The sequence below is a fragment of the Acomys russatus genome, chromosome 25 (genome assembly GCF_903995435.1).
Source record: "Acomys russatus chromosome 25, mAcoRus1.1, whole genome shotgun sequence".
Taxonomy (NCBI): Eukaryota; Metazoa; Chordata; class Mammalia; order Rodentia; family Muridae; genus Acomys; species Acomys russatus.
In genome coordinates, this window is record NC_067161.1 from 18,044,542 (window position 1) to 18,065,922 (window position 21,381).

Genomic DNA, 21,381 nt, shown 5'->3' on the forward strand with positions numbered 1-21,381 from the left:
TACTATCCTCTGCACTCTGTCTGTCCTCTGCCTTAAATTAGACATCTAGATTGTAATACCCACAAAAGACCCATTTTCAAAAACCCTGGATTTTGGCTATTATGGCTGCAGCCCACCAAAGTCAGACCTGTGTGAGAATTAGTTCCCTCAGTCTTGTGAATGACTTCTGTTTGCCGGGTACTCAACTGCGTGGCAAACGCACTCGCTTGCCCACCCCCGTCTCTCTCCAAACGTGAGCCGGAAACACAGCATTCAGTTAGGGACAGAAGCCTATTGGCCACGCCACACACAGAAGCTAAAGCAGGCAGGTATTTGCAGAGAGAAAGAAAGGAGACCCTGTTTGTAACCATTGTCCCATGCCAAGTTCCGGCGACTGGAAGTGACTTGCAGAGTCTGCCCAGGTGCCCCGCCCTTGTGCACAGCATGGAATTCCAGGCTTACTTGCGGTTGTGTTTTGAAAGCTGTTCACAGTCCAGCAGTGCCATTTTAAAGTAAGCACCCACCATACTGCAACTGGAGAAATGAAGGACTAGAGAGACCCTAAAGGATGGGGACTTGCTTCATTTTAAAAGGAAAAAAAAATAATTCACTCTAGAAAGGTTAAGTGAAGTGTCCATACTATAGGAAAATTTCACAGCAAAACCAGGCCAGAAAACAGTCCTTTTGGCTCTTTCTCCAATGCTTTTTATTGCCGTCTGCTTCTCTGTATTACCAGACAGGAAACAAAAATTAGTGAAGCCAGACTCTATGTCCTGTCTGTACCATCATCCCTTGATCCCTGGGCTTGCCAGAGGGAACAGTTTGCATTCTGCATAAGGACAACACCCTGCCTTCCTAGGCCTTTCCAGGCATATGGCCACCCCAGTGTCTCTGCCTAGTTAGAGGGTAGCCTGGGAGAGTAGCCAATTCCAGTTTATCGTTCCTCAGCTTCCAGTAGTGACTGGGGGCTCAATTAGTGAAGCCTAGAGCCCCCTACCTGTTTTGTGGGCCCAGGTAAACCAAGGTGTGGACTGCACCCGGCTCTCTAGCAGACCCCCCCTCTTCCCCTTCACTAATATCCGAGGTCTCTTTGGGACTCAGCCTGAGAACAAAGCCACAAGCCCACTCCGTGGCTTCTCCTACATGGCTCCATTACAAACTGTATGCGGGCAGTAACTCGGTGCGCAGCCACAGAACTGATGGACGGGATTCTTAGACAGGCAGGGACACACCTGCTGGGAGGAGATGCCTTCTCCCCAAGAACTGAAACTGCGAGGATGTTTGTCACGAAATAATAGCCATGAAGTAGAAGATGCCGTTGCATCAGGCTAGGTTGTTTAAAGACAGAGAATCTTGAATAGCAGGTTTGTAGGGACCATCTCTCAGGGGACAGCTGTCCTTCAGGGGATGACATGCAGAGGAAAAATTGAACCGCATCTCACCTGTCCCATCAAGAATAAAGATAGTGTGTGTGTGTGTGTGTGTGTGCGTGCGCGTGCGCGCGCACGCGCGCGCGCATGTGTAGGGTGTGGTGCGTGTGTGTCCTAATTCAAATTGTTCATTGTTTGATTCAGAGCCCAAAGCCCGGCCCCCTGTAAACCAAATCTACCTCCCAGGTGTTTGGTTTTACTTCTAGATTTTGTTCCTCAGGGTGAGTGGTGCCAATCCTAAAAATCCAGGAGATTTCTGAAGAAAATCTTTCATGATTGACAAGTCTCTTTAAAAATAAAAAAAAATAAAAAAATAAAAGGAAATCCTGGGAACACTGCACCCACACCCCAGCTTAGCATGGGTTCTGGAAATCCAAAGTGACAATCCATTTAGGAAGGCTGCATTTACTGCAGTCCCTGTGCAGCCCACTCATGTAGATAATTGCCTTGTCCCCTGGATTAGCACAGAAGGCTGTTCACTGTGAACATTTACTTGTATCAAAAGATGCCCCAAACGCCACACCTCTTATCTTTAAACAAACCATCCATTGAGTAAATGTTTACCAAGTCTTCCTACATGTCAAACATGCAACCAGGCCCTGCTTATATAATGGGGCACAAAACAGTCTTTCTAGGACTGGAGAGATGGCTCAGTAGTTAAGAGCACCAGCTGCTCTTCCAGAGGACCTGGGTTCAATTCTCCAGCACCCATATAAAGTTGACACTTGTAATTTTGGTTCTAGGAGGTCTGTTCTCTGTAGACACCAGATGCATATACAGTGCACATATGTATATATGCAGGCAAAATATTCATATGCATAAAAGTAAATAATCTTTTTTTTAAACCTAAAACAGTCTTGTCTCTTCATCAAGTCAGTGTGCACATCCCATCCTTGAGTATTTAATTGTCACCACCTCCTTTCTTTCACACTAGGCTAGACACCAAGTACAGCTGAGATTTTTGTTTGTTTGTTTGTTTTTGTTTTTGTTTTTTGAGACAAGGTTTCTCTGTGTAGCCTTGGCTGTCCTAGACGCACTTTGTAGACCAGGCTAGCCTCGAACTCACAGTGATTCTGCCTGCCTCTGCCTCCCAAGTGCTGGGATTATTAAAACATCTATTACCTCTCTTCTTGATTGCCCAGCTATAGAAGTTGGAGGTCACTCTTTCATCCGTGGCCCACGACAGAGGCCTTGGCGTTAGCGGCAGTTGCCTGGCTCCTAAACAGAGCAGTATTCCAGCCCTGATTCCATCCTGTGGACAATGAAAGGGAATAGGAAAGCCACCGCTTTCCCATTCATACTACATTCTACGGAATATCGCTTTCAGTTCACCAGGTTGGAAAGCAGTCACGGGTTGCTGAACCACGGCTAGTGCCCGTGGTTAGCTCCTGAATGAGTCCCAAGACCACTAGTGCGTGATGAATACTTACGCCTCCAGGCATCAGGCGGGCAACGGCAGCACGTGAGGGCTAGCCTTCCTCGTGTGCTCTCCCGCTTTCGATGCTTTTCTACACTTTTTCCTCCCTTAATGCTGAGGCTCTGCTGAGTGGATGGAGATGAATTTCTGCCTCTCATAATCCAAATCCATAATGAAGAAAGAACCAAAGACAGGCCCTTTCGTTAAGGAATCCTCCTCATCAAAGACCCAAATTGGCAGCTGATTGTTTTTATTTATTTCTGTAGGTTTTACATGACACCTGGAGACCATTTAAAATGTTACTTGGTGGTGCACGCTGTGTGTTTAAAAATAACACTCGCCCAGTGCCAAATCACTTTAGAGTCGGGTACAAATATTGAGACAAAAACCCCAGCTGTTATTGCTTTGGCTGCTAATTTGAGGTGTCAAATGAGAGCCCGGCTGCTATACGTCAGTGAATAAGGCCCCTTGTGAGATCATTATGTTTTCTAACAGTTGAGAGTAATGGTCTAATCAGTGCAGCATCAGTTGTTTTCATTATATGCCCACACAATGGTTATGAGCTTTAATTTAAATGGTCCGCAGGGAGATCAGGGAACGTGGTATTACGCAGCACCCAGGATAGCTGAGAGCAGGTAGTGGAGGTATGGTGACTGCCCAGCCTCCTTCCCCTGCCTCATCTGACCTCAGAGAGCTATTTCTCGGTCCAATAGGAGAAAGATCGGCTTGGGTTGAGGAACTTTTGGTTCTGTGGCGTATTTGTAACCTCCCTTTCAGCCCATAGAACACCAAGGGCCATGATGACTTTTGGTACCACTTTCTACCTATTGACCAAGCCTTTTCCTTAAAAGGCATTGAGACACGATTGTCTTCTCTTCCTGGTAGCCTCTGCAGCTCCCCAACACTGGTATAGCTGAACTCTTCCTCTTCACAGAACAGGAACAGGGCCTTTGAGCAGCCTCAGACTCAACAGTGAGCCTGACGTATCAGGCACAGCAAGGTTGTCCAGCACAAATCAATATGACCCACCTCCACCACGTAATGCTGACAACTGCAGACCCTGATAATACACCTGGCTGTGAATGTAGTCTCTGTATTCAGCACTGTAGTGTGTGATCTGGGCACAGCACGTTGCTATTGCTTGGGGTTACAAAGAAACATGAGGTTTGGGTTTCAGGGCAGTAAGGGAAATAAAAGAGGTCGTATGTGCACGGTACCCACCCAGGCCACTCAGGCAGAGTGTCAGCATCATCACGGCTATTGTGACTGTCTAGCATTGTAGTCATCTTCAAGGACAAGTCCAGGCAACCCTCCCTCAAAGCATTGTTCTTTACAGACAGAGTCGAGCACAGCAGCAGAAATGACGGAGCTTGTGGGAGAACATATAACATTCCGTTTCGACTTTCTCAAAGGGTGCGTCTAACGTTTTCTTGAACAGCTAGTCAAGTCGGAGCAGTAGAGAGCTAGAGGCGAAGGCAAGTGCCACCTCACTATAAGAGAAACAGTAGAAAAAGCTTCATCTGCAAAGGCTAAGAACTGAGGGGGTGCTGAGGTAGCCACCATCTGGGAGAGACGACTTAGGTAGGGGTGTCGGTCTCAACTTCAATGGGCCCAAGGGGCCATCAGTGCGTGCTCTCCTAGGACCAAGTCTGCAGAGACAAGCCAGGAGCATGAGTGCTGATAAGAGCTGAGTGAGGGGACGCTCACGTCAAGATTCCATTCCTAGGATCTTGCAGAGTGTAAGGACTTGGTCTCTAGCCACAGGTTCTGATTTCTGGTGCACGTTGGTTGCCAGGCGAGAAGAAAGACAGCCAGTTTTGCTGTAACACATGAGCCAGAGAAGAGAACCAGCAATTTAGCAACAGCCCTAAAGGCTTGCGTTTCATCCCCCTTGATTTCCCTGAGCCAAGCAAGAGGGAGGGGAAGCTGTGGGCTCCCAGCCCCTCAAGAAGTTCACGGGCTGCCAGAATCCTGCGGTGCTTTGTGGTTGCCCATGCCAGCAGTTTAGATGTTTCCCACAGGGTCTAACCCCAGTGTTTACACTCAACTGCTCTTCAGAAAATGGTCTGCCTCCATTCCTATGAATCCAACAGAGGCACTCACTGTTGGAGACAGTCCTAGCTTTCAGGTATGGGGCATCGGTCATGTCCAAACTCACTTTAAATAAAAGATATCCCATCGCCATGGCTGTTGATGATTCACCAAGGGGGCCATGAAGAAAGAAGCTGCCACACTTACCTGGGCTTAGGGAGAAGGAAGCCTGCTTAGAGGCAGGAAGTGAATGGGCCAGTCTACCAAGTGAGTCCATTAGATCCAAGGAGTCTGGCTGTGGGGGGAGGAGGGGTGGTATGTATCAGAGGGGTTCTCAAAACCCAGGAAAGTTGGCCCAGTGGGAGGCTGCAATTGCACTCACTGCAGATGCGTGCTTTTGCAATTATGTGATACATGCACACAGATAATATTGTTGCGTTAGAGCCAATTACATGGTGTTATGGACACACAACATGCAGATTACGCCCAGAGCCAAGAAAGCTCAGAGTGATAAAGCGATGGCCTAATCGGAGGAGACAGAGGGAAATGTCAGCCTTATTAAGGTTGCCAGGGTGGAGTGGATGTAGCTGGTCCGAGCTCCTTAGACCAGAGATGGCTATCTTGAATGACGCAAGAGAGAGAACTACACATTCGCACCCACAGAGACCTGTAGAGAGCTGCGAACAGAAGCCACACCCAGAGCTCTCCAGTGGTGAGTAGAGCCCCCTATTTCTAACTGCAAAACACCAGGCCTGTCATAAAAGAGGTCTTCAGTTCTGAAGCAGCAAACAGGCATGATGGATACTGCCCTGTGCACCTGCAGGTAGGAGGGGCTTAGCTCCTCTTCTTGTTCAGTGGTTTTCATGTGTGAGGTTAACTGGGTGTGATGTCACACACCTTTAGTCCCAGCTACTTGGGAGACTGAGGCAGGAATGTTGCAAATTCAAGGGCAGCCTGGGCAACTCGGTGAGACCCTGCCTCAAATTTTAAAACAAGAACAAAGGGCTAGGGAAGTAGTTCAGTGCCACCATGTAGATGCTGGGAAAGCAGCCCATTTCACATACCTGAAATCCTGTGTTTGAGCCCTGATATGAGGAGGGGAAAAAAAAAAGAAGTGATAACAATCAAGATGTAATATGAATAAATTAATTAAAAATAATTTTTTAAAAAAGAAGTAAGCTTGCACAAGGATCCTCTGGAGGGTTTATTAAAATGTGTAGCATAGGGGCCCACCCCAAGGTTTCTACTCAGAAGGTCTGAGGAGACTGAGAACATGGTTGACATTCTTGGGTGATGTCACAGATCTGGATCTCCGGGAATCACTGCCGGTATCCAATCCCTAGTGAGCCCAGTGTGGATCTATGTCTTGTATTGGTCCTGGTCCCCATACAACATTACAGGTATAGAAACACTAGGTCAGTTTTCCAAGATGGGAGCATGGAAAGGTGCATGGAAAGGTTGCTGGCTAGGAGTCTAACTGTCTGCTTTTGGATCTGTCCATTTCCATTGTGGGGTTCTTAAAAAGTATTTGGGCCTTTGTTTGTTTCTTTCTCTCGAAGTTCTAAATGCCTTCGACCTAATGCCCTCGCTTTACTGAACAGTTCTGATTTACCAGGTTGTGTGTCCCTTGGCAGACACAGGATCAGAATGGCAGAGCCTGATAGGAAATATTTTAGGCTTCCTGGGGTCACATGTCTACATCGTAACTCCTCAGCCATTATCACACAAAAGCAGTCACGGACAGGCACAAAAATAAATGAGTGAAACTTTATTGACAAAAGCAAGCTTATAGGATGGGATTTGGCCTGTCTCCAGAATCTGGGGCTGACTGCCGTGCATGCCATTCCCTTGTGGACTCATTGTTATAGAGGAAGCCCTGTCTTGCCACAGCATCCTAGCACATGCCTTAGAAACTGCAGGGCACCCGCGTTCTATATGTGCAACATAGTAGAGACAGTAAGCTCGCTAATCCTTTGTGGCTTGAAAACATTAATTAATTTTATTCATCTATTTTTGGGCCTGTGGATGTTTTGACTGTGTGTGATGCCTGTGTATCCCTGGCACCTACAGCAGCCAGAAGAGAGTGTCAGGTCCCCTAGACCTGGAGTTACAGGCACTAGTGGAACCTCCATGTAGGTGCTGGGAAAGCAGCCAGTGCTCTTAACCACTGAGAAATCTTTCTAGCCCCTGGAGTAGAAAATTTAAGAGACTCTTTCCAATGCTCACAGTCATGGGGTTCTACAAACAAGTGTGTCACGTTTCATTACACAGCTGTGCTCAAGGCATGATAGAGCCTAAAAGGCCAGTAGACTGGTCTCCAGGTCAACTTGCCTCAGCATGGAAGACAGTATTTATAACGAGGTAAGGATTTAATACGAGAGGTGCAGGAAGGAGGCAGACTGTCATTTCGCGCCCCCACCCCACCCCCGTGAGGAAGGGAAATGTTTCTGATAGGGTTCAGGTTGAAGTGTCCTTTCAGAATCAAGTGTCCTTTCTGATTGTTGAAAACAGGGGAGGCCAGATAGTCCCGCAATTAACAGAATCTTATCTGAAAAGATGGGCTGGTGGATAAGAGCGCTGGCTGCTCTTTTTCAGTTTCCAGGACCTACATGGTAGCTCACAACCATCTCTAGCTCCAGTTCCAGGGGAACCATGGACACCAAGCATGCAATGATGTTGGAGACGTACAAGCAGGCAAAACACCCCGTACACGCTTTTAAAAATTAAGAGAATAAACTTTGAGGCCCGGGTTTGAGCTTGAAACCTAAAGGAAAATGCTAGGTTAATAGTATTTACTTAGGGGACAATCTCCAATCGTATCTGGATAATTTGGGAGAAGGACTTTTCCTCCACATAGCTTCAGAAGAGCAGTGTGAGAGAGGGTTGAAGGCAGACCCCCAAACCAGCATGGCTTCTCAAGGGAGCAGAGGTAAATACATGAGGTTGACAAGGTCGCTGGAGCACAGAACAGGCCAACCAACTGTGGGGAAGTGGGGGCAGTGGCATTGGCAGAGGGAGCCTTTTGTTTTCTGCTGCTAAGGCTTATAAAACATGAGGTGACAGGAGGCTTAATGCAGATTTCCTAGCTTTGGGTCCAGAGTAGATGTGAGGACAGACAAGGGACTGCATTGCAGTGGCCAGCTTGCCTAAAAGGCAAAGGGCAGCAGGTAAGTCAGGGAAATGAGATGGGAAGATTTCCCCCAACAGCTAGGGTGCCACCCACGCAGGACCCTCAGCCTCTCCTAAGCCTCTGACTGTCTCTAAAATGGGGGTAATCATCCTGACCTGAGAACGCTAGCTGGATCAAATGAGGCTATAAGGCCACGCTCTGAAGGACTAACCAAAAGCCACAGTAGCAACAGTGACACTCACTGAAAGTCACTTCTGAACCCTGACCCTGACTAAGGGATTTACATACCTTGTTTCAAGGCGTTTGTGGGGGACGGAACAACAGCCTCCCAAAGATCCCAACATCCTCATCTCAGAAATCTATGGATGTCGCATTAAATGGTCAAAGGGGGCCCCTCGAAAATGGGACCAAATTAAAGATCTTGTGAGTGGAGAGATTCCTTAAATGTAATCTCTAGGGTCATTAAAAGGGGGAGTAGGCAACCACCATGAAATCCTAAGAGGCTGGAGTGACATAAAGAAAGGGGCATGGACCAAGAAATGTGGGTACCCCCTTCAGGCTACAAAAGGAAGGAAACAATCTCTTTCCTCAAAGACTTCACTCCTGTGGAGCTACTTTAGATTTAGGACCTCCAAACGGTAGAGAATAAATTCAAGCCACCAGAGTCAGGTCATCTGTTATAGCAGCAGCCAGAACCCCATACGCATCTCATCCCTGAGGTCAGACTTGTTTGGCTTCACGTCTTAACACCACCACTTGCTTCACAGGGTAATGAGATGGATGAATGTGAGCCCTAGGCGTCACGCTCAGGTTCTCGTGATTGCATGGCCAACATTTTACCAACCGAGTCACCTTCCCACCCCTTGATGAGAGAAGGTGAATGGTAAGATATAGAGCCATAGCCCAGAGCCCATTTCCAAATAAGAAGCTCATGATTAATGCTGGGGATTGGCGCCATCTCACTTAATCATTGCCGGTGCTCTGTGATAATCATTATTATTGCCCCCTGTGTTGCAAAGGACAGTCAGGTAACGCGCGATTCAGAAAGTCACTCACGGTGACGTAGGCTATAAATGGCAGAGCCAGACTCTTAACGAGGTCTCTGCCTTTGAGGCCCATGCTCACTGGCTCTGCCCCCTGCACTGGGAACCTCATGCCAACTCTCTCATTGATTGCCAGCTGCTTGTTGCAGGACCTAAGAGCCAGAGTGTGGCGTTCCCTCCCTGAGCCAAAGCTGCCAAGGCCAGAAATCAAACGAATCTGTGTTTCTTAGCAAAATAGCCACCACAGCTTCCAGGGCAATCAGTGTCTAAGAGGTTAGCAACCTTCTGACATCCCCGGGCCAGCCAGCCTCGAGCAGCAAATCATGGAAGTGTGAATACTGTGTTTAGTCATTCGGGCTATGGAATAATTGCTATTATCGTAAATGTTTTATAGCTCTCATTACGGCTCGCATTTAAATATCAGTGTGGTAATACGTTAATAAGTCATTGCTGCCGGGCTGCTGCTGGCTACAGTCGCAGCCGAAGCCCAAGGGTAGCTGTCCCTGTATGTGCACCCAACCAAGGGCTGGCCATGAACGCCACCTGATGGTGGCTGCCTGGGCCTGTTGAGCCTTCCTGCACTTTGCCTTTGAATAGTGAAGAAGATGCTCAGAGCTTTGTTTTGGCAGTCATTCAACAAACCTAACACAGGGAGGTGAGGTGGCTTTTCTGTTTCGCTGTAGCTGCTAGCTTCTGTAGGTGCCGCCTCCTTTACTTTGTTCATCGTATGCACTGCCTTGCGTGCGCATGATGCTGTCCCGCCCACACACAACCCCACCCAAGGGTGGAGCCTGGAATTCTGCAGTGAGTGGGAAAGTAACAGCGAGGATTCTGTCCTGGAGAACTTGCTTTCCTGACCCAGAAGAGCCCAGCCTAATGGGGGTGATGAATTCTTCAGTGTTGCCTGACCAGTACTCCAGAGGCCTCCTGGGTAGACAGGCAGACACGAAAACAGCTTGCAGGGGGGAGAGCCGCACAAAACAACCAGGAAAGTTTCCACTTCTGAACTGGTGCAGCAGTGTGAGGCGCACAAACACGGTGGTTGTAAGTGGGTGTGTGCAACTCTGCTGAATAGTGCCAGCATAGTGCCAGACACGGTGCATAAATGGTGGATGTCAGAGGGCGGGGAGACAGGAACTAGGCTCTTTTCCTCTGTGTGTCCCCACCCCAATCTTCTTCCTGTTGGCCAAGCAAGTAATGGAGAGATCAGGGCATTTGAGGAGTGGATTTGAGTGGCAGATGTGATCATTGGAACCGTGCTTGAGACTAAGGTCACAAGGGCTGGAGAAGGAATTCTGCCGGGCCCCTTGGGTTGGGACATGGGCCGACAGCGCCTCAATGAAATGCCCTTTCTCTCTGGAACGTTGAAGCTAGGAACTCTAGGACAAGACGAGATTCTCTCCAAAATGGTCAGTAAGTTGATGATCTCTATTTACTGAGCACACACTATACGCCCTAAGGCAGGAACTAGAGAGGTGATGGCTCAGTGGTTAAGAGCACTGGCTGCTCTTCTAGAGGTTCTGAGTTCAATTCCCAGCAGCCACATGGTGGTTCACAACCATCCGTAATAGGGTTTGATGCCTTCTACTAACTTTCAGGTGGACATGCGGACAGGCATTTTATAAGTAAGTACATTTTAAAAAGAAAGAAAGAAAGGAAAGAAGAGGTAATATATTGACCACAAGCCCACAGCAGACTTCTTGACTGGCAATGGCCCCTTGACCCAGTAAAGACCAATGGTGACTTAGAAGAGAGTGAGAGAAACGGGGTTGATAAGAAGAGGATGTGATGTGGTGTATCTCTGGGACAAACAGAGAAAAGAAAGGCTGAGGAACAAGTGGGCAGCATGGAGTACAGACCAAAACCCAGAACCAGCTCTTGCTCTTTGGAATGCAAAGCAAAGCAAGGGTGTGGCGCCAAAGCCAGAGAACCATGCTGGGCCTTTGTACGCATTGCTGCCCCTCCAGTGTGTGGTCACTGACCTGAAATCTGCAAAGAAATTTTTCTCACTACCACATTCCCCTGGGCTTCATCATGGGTCTTGTTAGTGGGTAAACTGAGGCAGTACTTTTTTAGATCCTGTTTTCAGTTCTTCAGCAGCTTCATTCATTAGGTCCCCTCGTACATACAGCTTTCTCTGTGCATTCCTCTGTCCAAGGGACTAGTCGGTCCAAACACTGCCCCAGCGGAATGCTATCCACAGTCAAGGAGAGCACCAGAAAGAGGAGAGATAGTCCGTCTTGAGATAAACTAAGGTACTCTTGAAGTACCAGAAGATGCCTGGGAAATACTGCTTAACCCATCAACATAGCGTCATGTATAAGACACTGTGTCCGTCGAGATAGCATCGTGTACAAGACACTGTGTCCAGTGAACAAAACAAGAATGGGGTGAGAGAGGGCTTGGTCAGAGCCCTCCTGCAGAGCTGAGAGTTGCCTTGCCTCTTCATCTGTAGCAAGGGTTAACAGGGTCTCCTCTGGGGGTTCTACCACGCCAATCAAAAGGAGCAGATCTTTCCTCTCCCTAAAAGAGAGCAGTACCATGTAAGCAGCTTGTCCCTGTAAGAATTAAAGACACTGGGACTGGAGCAATGGCTCAGGCATTCCTTGTGTGTATCGCTGTTGATGAGGACCCAAGTGTCTTTCACAGCACCCATGCCAGGCAACTGCCGGGGTGTCTGGTGCCTGTGACCTATGTGGGCACTAGCACTCGTGTGCACATACCCACACCCATGTACCTACACGTGATTCAAAATGTAATGGGTCTTCGAAAACAAAGAAGAATTAAAGATGTCCTAATGAGGCACTCAACACACAGCAAGATTAAGTCAGGGGTTTATTGTTCACAGATGCTGGGGGAGCCTACGTGAATAACAGGACTGTGGATTCCCCCGGAGTTTGGAGAGCATCCACGTGTCTGTGGACACTTGGCTGCTCTGCTCTCACTTGCTGGCTTTTGTTCCACAGCCACATCCACTCCTCCCCCACACCTATGAGCATCTCAGTGCCCCTCAGTCCGTAACTTCTTCCTTTGTCTCTGCAGCACCCTCAACAATAACAACATCAGCCGAATCCTGGTCACCAGCTTCAACCACATGCCAAAGATCCGAACTCTGTGAGTAAAGGCTGCTTCCTCCCCCACCCACCTCCTACCTTAAGCGCCACCCACCACCACCACCACCCCCCCCCCACCGCCATGCTGCTCTCTCTGCTTGGCAAACCTACTGGGCTGTGAACGGGGAACACAGTTCCCATATCCAAAGACATAAAGCAAGCAGGGGGCTTGGTGTATGAAGACAAGGGCAGGCAGCGTCATAGTGCATCCTGCGTGGTTTCTAGATGCCATTCTGTGGCAGGAGCACCCATTTCTTATCACCCTAAACTGTGAGAAGTCTTCCTGCACTGTTTGTTGTGTTTGATGGGAAATTTGTTGGTTTTACGTTGCAAAAGAACACAGAAAACTTAGTTGGTGAGACCCCCTCCCCCACTTGGCTTCACTTATGTCATATCCCATTGACAGTTCTGTCATAACCTGATGGTGGCAATTGTTGTCCCTTCCGGGAATGGAGGAGGAGTCTTTGTCCTTTCTCTGTCCCACGAAAGGTGCCACCTGCTACATTCTCCGGCTTTCTGGGAAACATTCAGATACTAAAACACACTAACTTGGTGCTCTAGCTTTTAATGCCTCAGGTAAGTGTAAGTCTTCACGCTGGGTTCTCCAGAAACAAGCCCATGACTCTTAACTGTGTGGGACACTCACGCTAAGTTACAAGTGGGTTCCTTTCAACCAGTAACCCTTTTGTAGTTTTTTTCTGCCATAGAAACTTGTTGGCTTTTCCAAAGAGGTTCTTATCTTTTAGAGGCCTTGTGTCACAGTAGAAGGGGACAGCCAGCCCCTACCAGCTTCTTAGCCAAGTGCATTTACGATCAAAGCAAAGAACTTAAATGCCCTCTGCCCTTCATTGGGTCCATGACCTTTTTTTCCTTCCTTTATACTGGGCTGGTGGTGAAGATCACATAAAACTAAGCACACACAGTGCCCGGCACTCGGAAGGTGGTACTATATATTATCACCACACAATTGAGAGATCTGGACTGACCACTGCAAGCTCATCTATGCTCCTCAGGCAACATGAAATCCAAGAGAACGGAAAATTCTTTCAGCAGTACTTCCCAGAGCAGCAGTTCAGAACCATCTGGAACTTTTCAAAAAACAAAGTCCTAGGCCCCATCCCAGGCTTATAAGGTGGAGACCTCTTGGGGGTCTCACCCATAAATCTGTTGTCAATGAGCCTTCATGCTCTTAGAGGTTGAAAGGCACTGCATTCCTGGGAGAGTGAGCTTTTCACTATAGGTGTGAATAAGACAAAGACCAGGGATGAGATTACAAGAAATAATAAATAATAATAATAAATAATAATAAAACAATAAGAAGAAATAATAAGATAATAGCAATAAGAAGAAGAAAGCACAGCAGTATGGAGTAGCAGATCTGGGTTTACATACAGGCTCCACCACTCACTTAGGACATATCTTCATCTTTCTGTGCTTTGGGTCAGGGACTCCATAACACATATTTACGTTGGAGGCGCTGTGAGGGTACTCCGTGATCTGATATCGACAGTACTTGTCGCAGGCTGTAGTGTTGGTTATTATCAATAATGACCATCCCGGATTGGTCTCCATCTCTGCTCCCCAGATTCATGTTGGGTACCTTCAGATGACAGCACACCTAGGAAAATGTATCATTTTTCCCTTTCTCTGAAAACGGGGTAGAATTTTAAGGAGACACCGTTTGGTCTTATGAACACCCAGCAAACCACAGCTAAGCTGAGGAAACATGAAGCCGAGGCTCCGAAACAGGAAGTGAGCCTCAGGATGCTGGGTCTGCTCTCCCCAAGAAGTAGGTATCCAGAAGTCCTTGCTATGGAGCACAGCTTTGCAGCAGCGCCTCCCCTGTGACAGGCTTCCCTCTGTGTTATTAGTCTAAAAACAACAGAGACAGAGCAAGGGTAGGTCCACAGGAGCTGGGGGATGGGGCTCCAGGGTACCAGCTCCTCCAGGAGGGGAGGGTTGAGGAAGGGAATTGGGTAACGGGTTCTGTCTTACTTCTGTTGTGATTTTTCTCTATGGTCCCAAATAGTCATCTGATGAGTTTCAGATCAATCAATCTTGTCTGTTCTCTCTGCTCTCGGCCTGCTGCCATTTTCTCTCTAGTTTAATTCAGAGATGGCTCTGTACAGAACTCCCTGGGGACGAGCTGACTAATCCCCCTTCGCTGTAATTAAAGCGTTGGGGGTGGGTGACTGGTGTTGGACGAGAGAGGAAGGAAGTCATAAATTGGATTTCCAAAGGAAAGCTTTTGCATGGAATCCAGAACGCCACGTTTTATGGAAACCGAGCCGCTGACCCTCTCTAAAAGGATTTGCTGGAAATTTAATTTGGCATCTGTGGCTAAAAGACACCTTTCATAAATTGGCATTTGTATTCATTCGCCTTCTGCTCCACGGAGGTCTCATCCATGTGGAGTATGGTGTGTCCATTCTCAAAAGCTCACCAAACAGCTTGTAGGGACTCTAGCCGCCTGGCTGCTCCCATGTCTGCATAAGCAGCCAAGAGCTGTGTACAGGCAGGGCCACAGTTTGGAAAGATACTGAGATTTGCACTGTTCTCGAACTCGCGATACCAGCAGATATTTCTTCCGTGGTCCTACTGTGTGCCGGGCCTTGTGTGAAGCACTCCCTCTGAGTTACTTCAACCCACAGAACGGCCCTTCCCGTTTTACAGATGGTAGCACTGAGGCCTAGAATTAGACCACCACCCCAAAGTTAAAAGCAGAAAGCTGGAACCAGTGTCAGCCTTATGTGGTTTGACGTCAGGGATAAAAAACAGAAGAGCATGGTGCCAGGTGAGCAGAGCAAGGAGAGAGCAGAGCTTCCATGTGGTCCAGGAACCCTCACACTCACACTCACAGCTTAAAATTGTGGAAAGTAATTAAACAATTTCCTGTCTTAGTCAAAGGGTTTAAGCCATTCTTAGCAATTTCCATGCCAAATTTCATGATATGCTCATGATTAAAAAAAAAATACTACTTAGTAAGCCAGTGTGATAGTACACATCTGGTCTGCTGTTCTGGTGCCCCTAGGGAAAGGTGAAAGGCAAAGCCAGGAGAGCCCCTAGCAGCATTCGGGCATGCACAGTGGCAGGCAACAAAGAGACCCCGTCTCAGGCGCAATGGAAGGCGAGGACTGACACCTTAGGTCGTCCTCTGGCCCCCACACATCCTCTGTGGCATATCACACACTCACATGCACACACACCACACTATGCACCCATGCATTACCCACGGCAGGTGCACATACAAACGAAAGGCGTGCTGAGCATCTGGCCCAGGGTTGCCCCATTTCGTCTTTGAAGCATGGTGTGAAAAAGTGGCTTTAAAGAATCTGTCCAGCTTTGGCCCTGCCACCATTTCTGAGCAATAACATTCCTCGCAGAGGGAGCCGAGCCTGTCCCCCTGCCCTGGGCTTTCTGATTGAGACTCCATGTGGCTTCTGTATCAGCTGAGGTCACTATTTATCTGATCCCACTTTGGAAAGGAGAAAGCCAGAGGGATAGGAGACATATGTAGCAGGACCGCGAAGAGTGATCCTTTGGGGCTGACCAGCTAGGACTGAGAAAGAGCCAACCTAACACCATCCTCCCAAGGGAAACCTCCAACTTCTTGTTTGACCAAGAAAAGAAGCATCTTAAAGCCTTTTCATGCCTAAACCTCATTCTTGTCCTGTTAAACTCTCACCCTCAATTAGATCTGACGGGGACGTGTTCTGGTTTATCTCGAGGACCCACACTCTTAAAACTCATCCCTGTTGTCGTAACATCATTACGTTGCTCCCAAACAGGGCACATAAAGGGCAAGCTGATTAACTGGCTAAGTCTCCTGGCACAAAAGGGAATCCCTTCCCCTCAGCCTACACTACAGAACACTCTGCCCTGTGCTTCTCTTGTTCCTCACGGAGCCACTGTGATATTTGCCCAGGCACCATTGCTATCTCCTGGGCCTGGAAGGGAATTCCCTCACCCTCTCCTTTCTGTTTAGGAAATGATGTCTTCCCTTTGCTCTTGGCATAAAGTAATCATGTTCTTTCACAAGCAGAGGTCTTGCCTACCCTCCCCCGACTGATCTTTCCCACTGGTTTGGGACTTTGACCACAGTGCTCTTCCCAACTGTTTTATGGTAGTCAGAATCCAGGCTAAGGGGAGGTCATGCTTGCATTAGTTCAGAAGGCCTGGGCTTGGAAACTAAAGGGGGGAATGTGTTAGGAACATATGGTTCCTGTGTCTGGGGCATCTGAGCTTCTAGAAATGGGTCTGACTTACTCTGAAATATAAAAAGTGCTTAATATCTACATTTGTTTTTAGGGGAAAAAAAGCTTTACAATTTACATGGGTTTGGCGTTCGTTTAATCTACCTGAAATGATGGGATTTGAAGCCCTAGTGGAGCTGGCCTGCTGGGATTCTGTGCCAATTGGTGTCAGAAGACTCAGCCAGCCAGCACACAGCCCGAGTTAGCTGCACTTGGCTAGTGTTGGCGATGTTGACCTTGTGCTGAGTGGGATGTGGTCAAGGGCCCTTCAGTTCCCTCATTGTAGTACTGACATGATCCAAGCCACTCTTCTAGGCTGCCACGCTGTATTAATGGGCTTGACATGGGGCTCCCGACGGTCCCAAGACAACAGCTGGCTGACTAGCCTGTCCAGGATAACCCATTTGAAATTTACACGAAACCCAAGTCTCATACTACTAAAACTTACACACAACCAATTCTAACAACTGTGGGGAAGATGGAAGTTAGAAATGCTGGCCAAAAGTCTTTAAGGAGAGACCCCCAGAAGTTGCTGAGTAGCCTTAGTTTGCCTCCCCACTCATAGGAGGAAGTTCAAATCACCTAACCAGACGGGATTCCCCTCAGAAGTGCAAGAGGCTGGTCTGTCTAGGGAATCTTATTCACTCGAGCAAGACACTGGTCTGGAATCACAGCTCCCACTGAACAAGAACTGTGGTCTAAAAGGGATTAGGAAATCTTTCTGGGGGCCTCAAGATCAGACAGAGTCAGAAACCACCAGGTCGAGTAGAACTGACAAGGAGAAGCAGGCACTATAGAGAAAGTGTAACGGACTCCAAGAGCTTGCCCAGAACAGCTCCCTGTGAACAGGTTAGGGAGAAGGTCCGTCCTCCAGAAAGCCCCTCTCTGTGCCTCCCCACCCTGCCTCGTGTTCACAGTTGGCACTGGCTTAGCACTCCCCACGTGTCATGCTGTGGGGTCATAAAGGACACTTAAGAGTAGCAGATCTCAGTCACACAGCGCCACAGCTAGGAGGAGAAACAGAACTCCGTTCCGTCCAGGGGCCAGCAGTTAAGTTCTCCAGTCCAGTGTAGCAGTCACCCTGTTAGATCTCTGACTCACACAAGGACACGTGTCATCGTTCTCTGTCATCACGCTGTGGTGATGCCATTCTCCCTCTCCTCTGTGCTGATGCTTGCTTGGATAGAAAGGAAAAGAGTAGAATTACTATAATTTACCTTTTGGTTGTCAAGATATTCTCATGAATAACTTCGCAAAGTTTTGATTCTGTGTCGTTTCGAATCTTAGGTGTATTCACTGGTGTTACATTCTTACTGTTTAAAGAAAAAAAAATTCTTGACTTTTAATTCATCCATAAATTTTATATTCCATGCTCTACATCTTTTTCTAGAAAGGGTGCAGCATTGCACGTAGGCCTCAGGACATCAACTGAGCATGTTAAAATAGAGCCAAGACCTAAGACACAGCTGCAGACAGAATTGACCTGATGTCCACAACTGAGCAAGGTAGACAGCTGCAGAATTCGGAAGCATAGGTTAGCTCAGCATAACTTGACCATGTGTGATATGACACTGGGACGCTGTTTGATATGGACACATACTTCGTAAAGGTTCATTTCTACATCTAGACCTCAACTGAATATGTTATATTCACTAAACTTTTGTGGACCATGAGACTGTTATGTCTTACTGTTTCACAAAGGTAGAAAATACAATAAAGACTGATGATTTTAGAAAGTATCTTTTATTAAAATTAACTTTTAATTTAAAAAAAAAAAGATATGGGAATTGCTCAAAACCTCCAGGATACCCATTGAGTGTGACCTAGACATGAAGGTAGTAGTGGCATGGTAATAAAAGACCAAGGCTTCTTCTTTGGTTTTTGGTTGGTTGGGTTTTTTTTTTTGTTTGGTTGGTTTGGTTTTTTTTGTTTGTTTGTTTTGTTTGTTTTGGTTTGGTTTGGTTTGGTTGTTTTCTTTGTTATTGTTTTTCCAGTGCATAGGAGTCAGGAATGCTACCCTAGGCTCATGAAAATTATCATGGTGGGGAAAAGGACACCAAAGAGCTGTGTAATGGCATCTCTCTCTTCTTCTCCAAGGCGTCTGCACTCCAACCATCTGTACTGTGACTGTCACCTGGCCTGGCTCTCAGATTGGCTGCGACAGCGGCGAACCATTGGCCAGTTCACCCTCTGCATGGCGCCCGTGCATTTGAGAGGCTTCAATGTGGCAGACGTGCAGAAGAAGGAGTATGTGTGTCCAGGTGAGCTGGCCCTACCTGCTCTTCCCTCCTAGGCTAAGATCCACACACCCATCATCCCTGTCTACTAGGAGCTGGGCCTGATCATACCCATCCTAGAGCTTGGTACAGAAGGAATCCCATAGTCAGCCAAGGTATGCAGGAGGAAATGGCAGAGCTTGCGTTCTGCAAGAAGTTCAGAGAAAGAAGCAGTTGACATCTGGAACAGAAGATGCTAAAAGAACTCACGAATCACTCTCTGTTGAGCCCCTAGCCTCCTGGTGCTAGGAAACTTTTGATGAGCATTTGATGAGCAGCAGGTCATCAGGGCACAGGTGTAATGTTTTAGCACTGACCACACACCTTCTGCCACCCAAATGCTTGTAGAAATGAGGAGATGGTATGACGCAGGCTGTGGGCTAAGCCTGTCTAGCTAGAAATCTTAGCTCTCCCCTTACTAGTGTGTGACTCTGGCAAGTTACCATTCACCATTCTATGCTATTTCTGTAGCCTAGAAATAACGATCGAATGCATCAAAGAATGAGTGGGAAGATTAGGTAAAATAATGAGTATGGAACACTTAGCATAATACTCCATAAGAGTGAGATAGGTGACATTTGATTATTACAGCTTAGTTGGCCCGCAGATTGGGCTGTGCGAACATAAGGGTTTGATCTGTGGGTGACTGAAGTGTGATAGAGGCCCAGATTGCCTACATTGCACTTAGAACTGAGCCACACAGATAGGAATGGAAGGTGACTGCGTGACCCAGGATCTTCCCAGAGGGCATAGCGTCTAAACCAGATGCTGAACTTTGTTTGCTTCAGCTCACTTCTACCAACTCTTCTATGGCAAAGGGCTAGAGATAAGTCCTGTGACTTGGGGGAGGGAGGGAAAATGCACACACAAAGTTTCCCTAAGAATCACATAGGTTTCTAGGAATCCGGTCCCAGACTGGAGTCCAGTGGCCTCTAAAAGGCTGTGCTGGGTAGCCAGCGTACACAGGAGCCCAGCTTGCGTCTCTCTCTCTCTCTCTCTCTCTCTCTCTCTCTCTCTCTCTCTCTCTCTCTCTCTCTCTTTCTTTCTCTCTCTCTCTCTCTCTCTCCCTCTCTCTCTCTCTCTCTCTCTCTCTCTCTCTCTCTCTCTCTCTCTCTGTCTCTCTCCCCCGCCCCCCTAGCTATCGCCCACTTTCACTTCTGTCCTGGTTTGCTTTCTTCTGCTACGATAAAACATCGAGCATAAGCATTTTTGAGGGGAAAAGGTTTATATCATCTTACGGCTTGCAGTCCATTGCTGAGGGATGTCAGGACAGGAACTGAAGGCAGGAACTGAAGCAGAGGTCATGGCCGAGTACTGCATAGGGGCTTCCTCCCCATGGCTTGCTCAGGCTGCTGTCTTATACCACCCAGAACCACCTGCCTATCTATCATTAATCAAGAAAATGTCCTGTAGACTTCCTTATAGGCCAATCCGATGAAGGCATTTTCTCAACTGAGGGTCCCTCTTCCCAGATAGCTCTAGCTTGCGTCAAGTTGACAAAACAAGCGAGCAAACAGCACCAACCACCACCATGGCGCTGAGGGCTGAACAAACTCAATTTGTATTGCAGGGCCTCGGAAAGGCCAAGAGCTTAGGCTGGGAGTGCGATTCATTCAGTTCTTGAGTTCAGCGTGCCCCTCCTCTCTCTTCCCTGCTCTTTCCTCACCACCTTATTACTCCATCACATTATTTATCCTCCAAAAACATTTTTAACACATCCCAGAGTAGCACCTCAATAACTTCCTATAAGACACCCCACTTAGAAATCACTTGCCATCAAACACATATAATAAAACCGTTTATCACACAGGCACCAAATTCAAATATAGTGACTATAATTATAGTAATTATCAGGCAAAGGGTGCAATATCGGCATAAGTGCCAGTGAAAGAAATAATTACAGAGTGCAGAAGCCATCCAAGAGCTACTGAGGAAAACTAATTAGAGAGAATGTAAAAACACTACATGACAGGTGGGTGCTGGGAGTAAAGTGGCATGTGACCACGAACGCTTCTCTGGCGTGAAAACTACCTCCTGTCAGCACACTGCCCAGACAGTGTTTATCCAGCAGCAGTCAGAATCCAAGCCCCATGAGAATAAGGCTGCCTGACCCCAGTCCTAGAAATGCTAGTGTCTGAGCCCTAGCCCTTTGAAAAGCCTAGTTCTAGTAACAGTCTCTTTAGCTAAACATCAGGATAGAACACCCTTGTTCCCTTCCCCGCTTCAAGCAGCCAAGCCCATTGCACGTGATGGTTCTCGTAATCTCTAACACAGAGCCAGATGTCTTTTGAGAACATGAGAATCTCACCCCCAAATTCTAAGCATCAATATGCTACAAATCTCACCGTCTCACTAGTAACACCAACTTAGGGCAGTAATATAGAGGGACCCCCCCCCCCTTTGTGCAAAGGTTTCTTTCGGTGATTTGTTGGACACCCAAGGGTTAACACATAGGCTGTTCTGGGGGTGGAGTGCTGTAGGGAGGTCAAAGCTAGTAACAGGGCTTTCGGAGGACCTGATGAGCCCCTGTGAGGAATGGATACCCCATGATGAGTGAGATATGGGAGCTGCAAACCTTACAAAATGTCACCTCCTCTGTGTGATAGGCAGTTTATGAGACTATGAAAAAGGGTGACAGAGGAGGCAGTGTGGAAAGAGGCAGTTAAGCCAGCAGTGACCAGCCTGAGAGACCCTGAGAAGAAGGTCCCA

General features: G+C 47.6%; 1 protein-coding gene across 1 annotated transcript in view; it reads left to right on the plus strand.

Moving 5' to 3' along the window:
• Positions 1–21,381, plus strand: part of Slit3 (slit guidance ligand 3) — a 588,765-nt gene that overhangs the window by 438,699 nt on the left and 128,685 nt on the right. Inside the window, exons 7-8 of the mRNA XM_051168450.1 lie at positions 12,073–12,144; positions 18,494–18,657. Coding sequence (XP_051024407.1) covers positions 12,073–12,144; positions 18,494–18,657 — 236 coding nt within the window. The remainder of the gene's footprint in view (positions 1–12,072; positions 12,145–18,493; positions 18,658–21,381) is intronic.